General features: G+C 35.1%; 1 protein-coding gene across 5 annotated transcripts in view; it reads left to right on the top strand.

Annotated features, from left to right (window-relative positions):
• VMP1 (vacuole membrane protein 1) overlaps positions 1-12,145 on the top strand; it is a 131,086-nt gene that overhangs the window by 91,612 nt on the left and 27,329 nt on the right. For 4 of the 5 annotated variants that reach the window (XM_027087258.1, XM_027087254.1, XM_027087255.1 and 1 more), the window contains one exon: positions 9,563-9,643. The exons of the other annotated variant lie outside the window; for it this stretch is intronic. In XM_027087258.1, coding sequence (XP_026943059.1) covers positions 9,563-9,643 — 81 coding nt within the window. The remainder of the gene's footprint in view (positions 1-9,562; positions 9,644-12,145) is intronic. 5 annotated transcript variants of the gene reach the window in all.

Genomic DNA, 12,145 nt, shown 5'->3' on the forward strand with positions numbered 1-12,145 from the left:
TTTTTTTTTTTTTTTTTTTTTTTTTTTTTTTTTTTTTTTTGGCGGTACACGGGCCTCTCACTGCTGTGGCCTCTCCCATTGCAGAGCACAGGCTCCGGACATGCAGGCCCAGCAGCCTAGCCGCTCCACGGCATGTGGGATCCTCCCGGACCGGGGCACAAACCCATGTCCCCTGCATTGGCAGGCGGACTCTCAACCACTGGGCCACCAGGGAAGCCCCACCCCATTGTATATTCTTGGCTCCTTTGTCATAAATTAATATTTCATATATGTGAGGGTTTATTTCTGGGCTCTCTATTCTTTTCCATTGATCTGTGTGTCAGTTTTTAAGCCAGTATCATACAGTTTTGATTACTGTAGCTTTATAATACAGTTTGGAATCAGAAAGCATGATGACCCCAGCTTTGTTCATCTTTACTAAGAGTGCTTTGGCTATTCTGGGTCTTCTGTTATTCCATACAGATTTGGGGATTGTTTGTTCTATTTCTGTGACAAATGCCATTGGAATTTTGTTTGAGATTGCATTGAATCTGTAGATTGTTTTGAGTAGTATGGACACTCTAACAATATTCTTCCAACCCATGAGCATATAATGTCTTTCCATTTATTTGTGTCTTCTTCAATTTCTTTCCTCAGTGTCTTATAGCTTTCAGTGTGCAGGTTTTTTATCTCCTTGGTTAAATGTATTCCCAGGTATTTTATTCTTTTTTTGGTGCAATTGTAAATGCAGATGTTTTCTTAATTTCTCTTTCTGATAGTTCATTATTAGTGTATAGAAACACAATAGATTTTTTTTTGGCTGCATTGGGTCTTTTTTTGCAGCACATGGGCTTTCTCTCTAGTTGTGGCGAGCAGGGGCTACTCTTTGTTGTGGTGTGCGGGCTTTTCATTGTGGTGGCTTCTCTTTGTTGCAGAGCATGAGCGTGGGTTTCCATAGCTGTGGCACGCGGGCTCTAGAGCACAGGCTCAGTAGTTGTGGCGCACAGGCTTAGTTGCTCTGCAGCATGTGGGATCTTTCCGGAGCAGGGCTCAAACCCATGTCCCCTGTATTGGCAGGCGGATTCTTAACCACTGTGCCACCAGGGAAGTCCCCACAATAGATTTTTGTATATTGATTTTTTATTCTCCAACTTGACTGAATTAGTTGATTAGTTCTAATAGTTTTCTGGTGGAGTTTTTAGGATTTTCTGTATATAACATCAGGTCATCTGCCAACAGAGAGGGTTTTACTTTTTCATTTCCCATTTGAATAAAAATGATAAGAGAGTAAGCATCCTGTCTTCTTCTTAATCTTAGAGGAAAAGCTTTCAGTTTTTCACAAGACTATGATATTAGCTGTGGGCTTGTCATATATGGCCTAATTCCCTCTGGACCCACTTTGTTGAGAATTTGTATGATGATTTTTCCTTTTTTTTTGAGGATTTTTGCATCTGTGTTCATCAGGGATATTGGCCAATAATTTTCTTTACTTGTAGTGTCCTTGTCTGGTTTTGGTTTTGGGGTAATGCTGGCCTCTTAAAATGAATTTGCAAGTGATCCCTCCTCTTCAGTTTTTTGGAAGAGTTTGAGAAGAGTGGTGTTAGTTCTTTAAATATATGGTGGAATTCAGTAGTGAAACCATGTGTTCCTGGACTTTGTTGGGAGATTTTTGATTACTAATTCAATCTCCTTACTAGTAATTAGTCTGTTCAGATTTCTTATTTCTTCATGATTCAGTGTTGGTAGGTTGTAGGTTTCTAGAAATGTATACATTTCTCTAGGTTGTTCAATTTTTCAGCATGTCATTGTTCATAATAGACTCTTATGAATCTTTGTAGTTATATGGTGTCAGTTGTCATATCTCCTCTTTCATTTTTTACTTTATTTATTTAAGCCCCCTTTTTTCTTGGTGAGTCTAGCTAAAGTTTTGTCTAATTTATCTTCTCCAAAAATCATCTTAGTTTCATTGACTTCTTCTATTGTTTTTCTAGTCTATTTCATTTATTTCCACTATGATCTTTGTTATTTCCTTCCTTCCACTAACTTTGGGCTTAGTTTGTGCTTTGTGTTCTAGTTCCTTGAGGTATAAAGTTAGGTTGTTTGAGATCTTGTTCTTAATGTATGCATTTATCACTATGAATATCCCTCTTAGAACTGCTTTTGCTGCATCCCTTAAGCTTTCCTATTTTGTGTTTCCAATTTCATTTGTCTCAAGATATTTTTTTAATTTCACTTTTGAGTTCCTTGACCCATTGGTCATTCAATAGCATGTTGTTAAATCTTCACACATTTGTGAATTTTCCAATTTTCTTCTTGAAATTGATTTTTAGTTTTATACCACTGTGGCCAGAAGAGATACTTGATATGATTTCAGTCTTCTTAAATTTATTAATACTTGTCTTATGTTCTAATAAATGATCTATCCTGGATAATGTTCCATGTGTGCTAAAGAAGAATGTATATTCTGATGCTTTTGGGTGGCATGTTCTGTAAATGTCTGTTAAGTCCCACTAGTCTTATGTGTCATTTAAGTCCAATGTTTCCTTATTGATTTTCAGTCTGGTTGATCTATCCATTGGTAAAAGTGGAGTATTGTATTGAAGTCTCCTACTGTTATTGTATTGCTGTCTATTTCTCCTTTTAGATATGTTAATATTACTTTCTTAAAAAAATATTACTTTCTTATTTTGGTATCTCTTAGTCCACTATAATCTTGTGGGTCTCATGGACACAAGTCCTGTTGACTTTCAAATCTAGATGTTTTGGGGGCCTGTCTATCAGGTGGAAGTCTTAAAAGTTGGGTCATCAGGTGTGGGTTTGTGGGGAGCCAAGCGTTTTGCTCTACAGGAAGAAGATGGGAGTTGTGAGTTCAGAGTGTTCATGGGAGAAGGTGAGTTCAAGAGCTTCTTCCTCTGTTGGCATCCTGAATGAGAACTGTCTAATCTCTTATTAAAAGTTCTAAATCTGTAAATTATTTCTAGAATAAAATTGCTTTCCTGAAATGTGTTTATATGATGTATTCTATTTGCTCTATTATAGAATTCTACCCTAATTTCCAATTTAAATAGGAATTCCAGGGATCATCTCTGATTTAATAATGTAAAAGCTATAAATTGGATATTGAAACTTTCATTTTCAAAAGTAGTTGCACCACTCTGTTCTGATCACTTTTTTTGGTAAATGTATGTGTATTTTGTAATCCAGCATCCTGTAGGTACTGAATTAAAAATTTATAATTAGTTTCTATTGTCACAATCACTTTACTTCGTCAAATTAATATCCCTACTTTATCTTGTAATTCTAGAGTTTGTTTCTTAGCAATCTTCATCTTACAAGTTTGTGTGAGTCCATTATAATTCAAAAAAAGAACAGGGACTTCCCTGGCAGTCCAGTAGTTAAGACTTCGCCTTCCAATGCAGGGGGTGCAGGTTTGATCCCTGATTGGGAAGCTAAGATCCCACGTGGCTCATGGCCAAAAAAGCCAAAAACAGAGAACAGCAGCAATGTTGCAACAAATTCAACAAAGACTTCCAAAAAAATGGTCAACATCAAAAAAACCTTAAAAAAAAAAAAAAAAGAATAGATGATATGTGACTCTTTTGAAATTATACTACATTTAAAGGAGACCTCAAATATGCAATATTAAAAACATCAGTTACATTAATGATATTGTTGAGGATGTCAACACTAAAGTAAACTATTTTGTTCACTTTGAATTTAATAAATTAATGCTCTATATCTTTCTGTGAAAATAGCTCATAAAGAGTCCTGATAACAGGTAGGAAATTGCAGTTAGGAAATATTTTATTCTGTTTTGTTTTGTTTTGTTTGCGGTACGCGGGCCTCTCACTGTTGTGGCTTCTCCTGTTGCGAGCACAGGCTCTGGACGTGCAGGCTCAGCGGCCATTGCTCACAGGCCCAGCCGCTCCGCGGCATGTGGGATCTTCCCAGACCGGGGCATGAACCCATGTCCCCTGCGTCGGCAGGCGAACTCTCAACCACTGTGCCACCAGGGAAGCCCTTTATTCTGTTTTTAAGAGGAGAAAGATTTAAAAATTATGAGTTATGTTTCATTGTAGTTTCTGTGAAGATAATAATTAATCGTACCCATTAACTGTGTTCTTTACCATGTGTAAAATATTAGTCATTGTAGAAAATACTTAATTACATGGTTATTAGGATCTTAACAAGTTAATATTTCAAACTGATTGTCCATGATGCTGAAACAGCTTACAACATTAAGTCATCATTACTATTTAGCTCCATTTCTGGTTAATAGAGAATAATATGACACAACATATTTGACTGGGACACAGGAATTAACAAGTCATTTTTAGATGCCAAAAGAACTTCACAAATACAGTAGATATTAACACAAATTCCTCTTATACACAAGAAATTATTGAAACAGTTGCTCTGTGGTTTTTAGTATTGACCCTGCAGCCACTTCAGTGTCAAACCCAAGAAGAGCAATAGCTCAGCAGAAGTTTTAACATAGGGAATTCCCTGGTGGTCCATTGGTTAGGATTCCAGGCTTTCAGTGCCAGGGGCCCAGGTTCAATCCCTAGTCGGGGAACTAAGATACCGCAAGCCACACGGCACAGCCAAAAAAAATAAAAATAAGATAAAATCCTTTAAAATATATATATATTTTAAAGAAAAGAAGTTTTAACATATAACATGTTAAGAAGGCAGTTAATTTATAAAACTGCTGACCAGTTACCTCACACTGATGGTGATAGTTCAGCTCAAACTAACATAAGGTATTAACCGAATACATACTTACCTCCAGTAATAATGCATTCATTTTACATGTTTAGGGATTATCTGTTGCTTTGAAAGAAATCTTGGAATTTAATGTGATCCCTTATCATGAAAATGAAAAGATTTTCTGTTACCATTTGAAGATAAACATTATTTTATATATTTAGATCTAAGTTGACTTCTTCAGTTCAAAAATTAGTATTTTGCAAGCTAATTATTATAATTAGCTGTACAGTTTCTCTTTTCTTAATCTTAAATATATTTCTTAGGAAGACGAAATGTGAAACAAAAGTAGTGCAGTAATATTCATACTTGAAGGCATTGTCTGTTTTTCTTTATTAATCCTTGAAATCTCAGTAGTAAGTACTTATTGTAACTTTTCTTCATCTGCCTTCTGTAGTCATTGGAGAAATGTTCCTGGTGTATCTCATTCTTACTTTCAGAAGCACGATTGGTTACGTACATAATCACTATCAGTAGGAGTGGGAAAGATAATTTTATTTACTTGTATTTTGTTTATTTACTTTTAAAAAGTAGAAAATGATATATGATTACTAGTTGTAAATGCATGCTGCTTATTTAGATAGAGCTAGAGGATGAAACCCCTCTCAGGCACTTAAAATTGTGAAATACTTGAGCGTTGTGAAATGTGAATCCAGCGAAATGAAACTATTAAAAGGAATTTGGTTTTAGTTGTACAGATTTTTTTTTAATGAAGAATGACAATTGAGGAAGTAAGTAATCAGATTGAACTTGCTACACAGTTCCCACAAACGCAAAAAAAGAAAACGATTAAAATGAAATATTAATTTGATATTTAACTTGAATTTTGAATCTCACATATTAATTTGTTAAACTTTTCCTTTAAATTATTGTTGTTTATTATTATTGGCGCACAGTTTTTCTTGGCAAGTTTATTTTATCTGATGGCCTAAAAAGAATAGCAAATTTTGTTTGAAATTGTTCTTTTTAAACTTTAGTAAAAGAAGGGTTTTTTTCCTGTTTTTGTGTGCGTGTGTGTGTGTGTGTGTGAGAGAGAGAGAGAGTTGTGTTTATTGTCTAATATTATACCTATAGTACATTTTTCTCTCTTTACTTTAAAAGCAAACACAAACAGAAATATTTTAATGCATAGAAAATGTTAGCTTTACATCATTAGAAAGCTGTCAAATAAATGCAAATAATGAAGAAGTACTGAAGTTGTTTAAAAATAACTTCTAAAATTGCAGAGCAACAAACAAGGAACATATAATTCCTTTAAGATGTAGAACATTTTAGACAATTAAAAAATGATGTTTTTAATAAATGTTAACAAAGCCTTTAAACCCATATCAGTAAGTTTTGAATATGACTTTAAATGTGAAATAAGTTTAAAATAAAAACAACAAAATATAGTTGTGTTTATGAAATCTAAACATGAGTTAATTTACCACTGTAAAGTATTTCAGATTTGGTGCAAATACTAGTGTAATGCTGCCTTGAGTTTGTTTTCATTACTCCGGCAAGGAAAAACATCAAGAAAATTCTTCCTCGAGCTGCATACTCAGCTTCTGTTGGTTTCTTGTGATGAAAGCAACTGTGCAGACTTATTAGCTTAATTTAAATAAACTTTTATGAATTATTAATATATAAATGTAATTTTAATTCCAAGAATATTGTGAAAGACCTGGAAAATAAATTATAGGAAGTGAAAGTAGCATGGTCATGGTGTGTATGTGTGTGTGTGTGTGTGTGTGTGTGTGTGTGTGTAACACATAGTAAGATTTATGAACTCCATTTTCATTAGATGACTTTCAGACTTTTTAAAAAGTAAAACTCCCCATTAAAAAGGCACTTAACTTATTTTCCTTGTAAAATATGCCAGCTAAAAATTAATTAAAAACAAAAGAGTAAAGGGAACTTTCTATTATACTTATTTGGGTAGAGTAACGCTTTTCCTTCAAACAAAGATTCTTGAAGCACCGTTAAGGATAATTGATGATGGGCACCCAGGCATCCGAAAGAACAAGGAGTTTATTTTCATTTTTTTCTTGTCTAATTTCTGTTAAGTAAAGAGATTCTGCCAAGGGATAAAATAGTTCCTTACTTTCAGGATGTTTTAAAAAATATGATTCCTTGAACTTCTCTAGGCTTAAATATTTTTGTTAGTTTGTATGTTAGCTGATCTGCATAATGTTAAACATTTTTTCCTTTATATAAGCCAATTAGTATAATCATACCTCTTTTTCAATTTAAATGTATGGGTGTATGTATCACTATAATAGAAAAATACCATCAGTTTAAAATGATGACACTATCATAGTCACTTGGTTGAAATAAATATAAGAATCTAAAGCCTTGAAATTAAGATAAAGGAAAACAGGATAGCATACCTTTTATATACAACACCTTGTTGATCTTGTCTACACTATTTTATGCAAAAAACTAATTTTTTGTAATTTTATATACTGAAGACTGCATAAATACTGCGATAGAAAAATGTTCCCACATTAGTCTGACTTGGCAAATAGGTTTATAAAAAGTTTTGTTGTCTTTAAAATAAAATTTGTATAGTTTTTGTTTTGTTTTACTTTTTCTTCACAATTGAGTACCATCTTTCACTAAAGTAGATCTGCTACGAAGATATCAAGGGCTGTGAAGGAAGGCGTTTTCCTGAATTTATATTTTTAACTCTTGGGCTATATTAATTAAAATTTCATAACTAATTTATAATATAATAGTATTATTTGGTATTTTTAAAACTCAAAACATTTCTATTCATTATGGCCAGTTTTTATTTAGTGCTCTGATGAATTACAAATTTAGTAATTTGTGACTTATGTAAATTATTCAAGACAATTGGATGTATAGTTTTAAATAAGTTATATAGGAAAACTGATTTCATTATATATTCCGAACCAGTTTTTAAATCAATAAAATCAATATTTCACTCTTAATGCAGTCAATGTTAATTTAAGAAAAAAATTAAATCTTCAGTTAGAAATATGAAAAAAAATACAGAGAACCTTTTGTAGCAGTAATTTAGTTGTTTAAAAATATTAAATCTGATATATTTTATTTACTAGACGAGTAAGCCTAATCCCAAAAAGAAAAATTCTGTCTTTGAAAATACATTGCAAAATTACAAAATTGCATTGTAGAATTTAGTTAATGATTAACTTTGATAGCCTATATGTTTGAACTTGAAAGTATTTGTATTAACTGTTAATATCTGTTAATATCTCTTTTTTTAATTTATTTTATTTGTTTATTTTTGGCTGTGCTGGGCCTTCGTTGCTGCTCACGGGCTTTCTCTAGTTGTGGTGAGCGGGGGCTACTCTTTGTGGCGGTGCATGGGCCTCTCATCGCAGTGGCCTCTCTTGTTGCTGAACACAGGCTCTAGGCATGTGGGCTTCAGTAGTTATGGCACACAGGCTCAGTAGTTGTGGCTCTTGGGCTCTAGAGCGCAGGCTCAGTAGTTGTGGCGCACGGGCCTAGTTGCTCCCCTGCATGTGGGATCCTCCCAGACAAGGGCTCGAACCCGTGTCCCCTGCATTGACAGGCGGACTCCTAACCATTGTGCCACCAGGGAAGCCCTGTTAATATCTTTTCAAATATATACTATTGGTTTAATTCCTTTGACTTTCTCACCATCCTCAGCAAGTAAGTAGGTGGAAGGTCTTTTTTTTTTTTAATTTCAGTCTTCACTGTTGTACTTTGATACAGCTGTTCAACATAATATTATGGGTTAAAGTGGTTTTGTGTGTTTGTTTTTTGAATCTACAACTTCTGTTGTGGATTAGGGAAGTGCTTTAAACCCTCTTCCTGGTCTATGAAGGAACCTTCTATCACTTACATTATGACCATTCTATAGGATTGTTGACTATTAGAGTATGTTGAGCTAAAGAGAGAAGAGTGTTCTATGACGTGAACACTTCTAAAAAGACATTCACACATTAGCTAATATCTTTTAATTGTATCAGTTATTTTCATTGAAATTTTGATTGGAGTATATACCATTTCAAAACCAGAAAACAGGTAAAGTCAAATTTCAGACTGGTACTTTTAAGAAAAAATATATGTAATTACAGCACCCTCATGCTAGAAAAGAAAATCGTGGAAATAAATTGGCCAGCCAAATGCATGTTTCAGCCTGGGAGGTAGAAGAGTGAAATAAAAAGAGCAGTGATTTTAGAGCCTGAAGTATCTACTCTGCCTACACCCGAGAATTATTGAAAGGCTCCAATAAAATGTTTGTGAAAACCGTTTTATATAACTAGCACAAACTGTGTAAATGTAGGATGTTCTTTGTTTTGTGGGGTAATGAATGGTTAGTTATTGCCACATAACTGTTTTTTTTCCATCTTTTGGCCAATGATCAGTAGAGGTGTCTTCATTGGCTATCTTGAAAAATCCTGTGGTTTCCTACCCTGATATTAATGAGGGAGTAAGTCTGATGAGTTAATTAAAGGAAAGAGAAAGAGATATGTGGTAGACTAGCATTTCCAAAAGAATGGGTTGGTTCATGGTTGGTTTATAACATTTTGTTCATCCCTAGCTAATCCAGAGAGAACCCAAAAAATAAAGTAACAGTGTTTTGGCTTATTCTTGAAATGTGATAAAAGTTTATCTTTAAGGATGTGTAGTTAATGTTTTATCAAGATTTTATTTGCATGTTTTTCAGTGCACCCTGCTGTGATTTTTTTTAAATCATTCATCTTATTAAATGAATCAATGATTTCAGATTATGAGACATTTGATATTATAAACTCTGTAAAGAGCCATCTTTCTTTCTTCCTTCTACTTTTCATTAATGTTTTGATATCCTCCTTTTATACAGGACTTTGCCTCCCGGGCTAAACTGGCAGTTCAAAACCTAGTACAGAAGGTTGGATTTTTTGGAATTTTGGCCTGTGCTTCGGTAAGAGAATTGTATTTAAATAGTAGATTTAATGAAGAGTGGCCCCTGCTTGCCACAACTAGAGAAAGCCCTCACACAGAAACGAAGACCCAACACAGCAAAAATTAATTAATTAATTAATAAACTCCTACCCCCAACATCTTCTTTAAAAAAAAAAATAGTAGATTTATATGTCGATCCAATTTGTTTTTAAAAGTACATGACTGGGGCTTCCCTTGGTGGCGCAGTGGTTGAGAGTCTGCCTGGCAATGCAGGGGACGCGGGTTCATTCCCCGGTCCAGGAAGATCCCACATGCCGCGGAGCGGCTAAGCCCGTGAGCCATGGCCGCTGAGAATGTGCCTCTGGAGCCTGTGCTCCGCAGCGGGAGAGGCCACAACAGTGAGAGTCCCGCATACCGCAAAAAAAAAAAGTACATGACTGAATGAAAAAATAATTATCACTTTTAACAGGTATATAATGTTATTAATCATTCACCTTACTGATCAAATGAGCTGTTTTCTGTTGGATAGGTTTCTATGTTGTTTATTGACTTTCAAGCATTTTATCATACCATGATGACTTCAGACCTAAATGGCTTGATTCAGTAAGAAAAAAGAGACAAAATCCATCTTTCTCATGAAGAATATATAATGAAGTGCATTTAAGCAAATAACAATGACTTCATTCTTTCCAGAGTTACAGATAGGTAGTCTTTTTCCAAAGCTTCAGGCATTAGTTATAAGGAAGAATTCATATAAAACCTCCTTTAGTGACTTTAACACCTAGCTAGGTAATTGAAACATCTGTGGCAAGGTTAAGGACATCTTTGGCTACAGTGAATTAAGAAGCTATTTGTGTCAAAAACTTAATTAGGACTTCCCTGGTGGCGTGGTGGTTAGGAATCTGCCTGCCAATGCAGGGGACACAGGTTCAAACCCTAGTCCGGGAAGATCCCACATGCCTCAGAGCAACTAAGCCCATGCACTGCAACTACTGAGCCTGCACTCTAGAGCCCACGAGCCACGACTACTGAGCCCACGTGCCACAACTACTGAAGCCCGCGTGCCTAGAGCCCATGCTTCGCAACAAGAGAAGCCACAACAATGAGAATCCCACGCACCACAACAAAGAGTGGCCCCTGCTCTCCGCAACTAGAGAAAGCCTGTATACAGCGATGAAGACCCAGCACAACCAAAAATAAAAATAAAATTTAAAAAAAGAAAAAAGAAGTTACTAACTGTATATAAAAAAATAACTCTATAAAAAAATAACTCAGTGTCTCAAATTGCAGATTTATGAAATTGACATTCCTTGATGAGTTGGTGTTTATCCTGGTCCTTTTCTAATATAATAGATACAGTTACATTTGAAATGGGGTGTTTTGGTCAAAGTTTTCTTTGGTAGTCTGTACACAATTCTTGGTAGTTCAGTGGTAGATTTGACCAGAATAACTAGATGTATCTAGTTGATATGATAAAAGCTTCAATTATAAGTAAAATTCAGAAAATTATTGTCTACTGACCCACAGTTACTTTATCCATTATGTATTAGAACTTGAATATATCCTTGAGTACCCCTTTCCTCACCTTAGCAAAGTAAATGGCCAAAAAGGGAAGACATTTGGTGCCAAAATTTCTAATGTGATATCAACATTCTAGAGATATTCTAAACTATACATGTGCCTCAATTACTATCTTTTGACCCTGGCTATACTAGAAATTTTTGTAATCTAACTTTTCAGTGTAGAAGCTCTTTATCACAATATTGATCTCAACTATTTGAGCAATGTGTAGGTATGTTGTAGTGTGACGTAGTGGGATGAGAATTGGTTTTGGAGTCAGGCTTACTTGGGTTCCTAAACCAGGTTTGCCTCTTAGCTATGTAGTCTCAGTGTCAATTTACTCTCCTTGAGCCCTAGTTTTCTAATGTTTAAAATGGGGCAATAGGGACTTCCCTGGTGGTCCACTGTGTAAGACTCCGCACTCCCAATGCAGGGGGCCTGGGTTCGATCCCTGGTCGGGGAACTAGATCCTGCATGTATGCCGCAACTAAAGATCCTGCATGCCACAATGAAGATCCCACGTGCCGCAACTAAGACCCAGTGCAGCCTAAATAAATAAATAATTTTTTTTTTTTTAATGAGTTAGTAAGACACTCATTACAAAGGTTGATGTGAGGATTTAAGATAATATATATGAACTAACACAGTGCCTGGAAAGTGAACTAAGACAGAGCTCAACCATTTTTTATTGTTATTCATCAGCTTTGTATCAACCCCTGACTGCTTGGATGAAGAAGTGAAAGCTGTATTCCCTTTCCTCAAGGATTCTGAAGTCTAGTGAGGGAGACAGTTTAAATACAATAATAAGTGAAAGGTGCTGTGGAAGCCCAGCAGAATAGGATTAAGCTGAGAGGACTAAAGAACGATAATGTCCTTAGTTTAGAAGCTAAGAGAACAGTGTGAGAGCCATGTTGCCTGGGTTGAAATCCTGAAATCATGCTCTGCTGCCATTAATACTGGA

Source organism: Aethalodelphis obliquidens, unplaced genomic scaffold (assembly GCF_003676395.1).
Source record: "Aethalodelphis obliquidens isolate GAN/ISIS:26980383/991018 unplaced genomic scaffold, ASM367639v1 scaffold58, whole genome shotgun sequence".
Taxonomy (NCBI): Eukaryota; Metazoa; Chordata; class Mammalia; order Artiodactyla; family Delphinidae; genus Aethalodelphis; species Aethalodelphis obliquidens.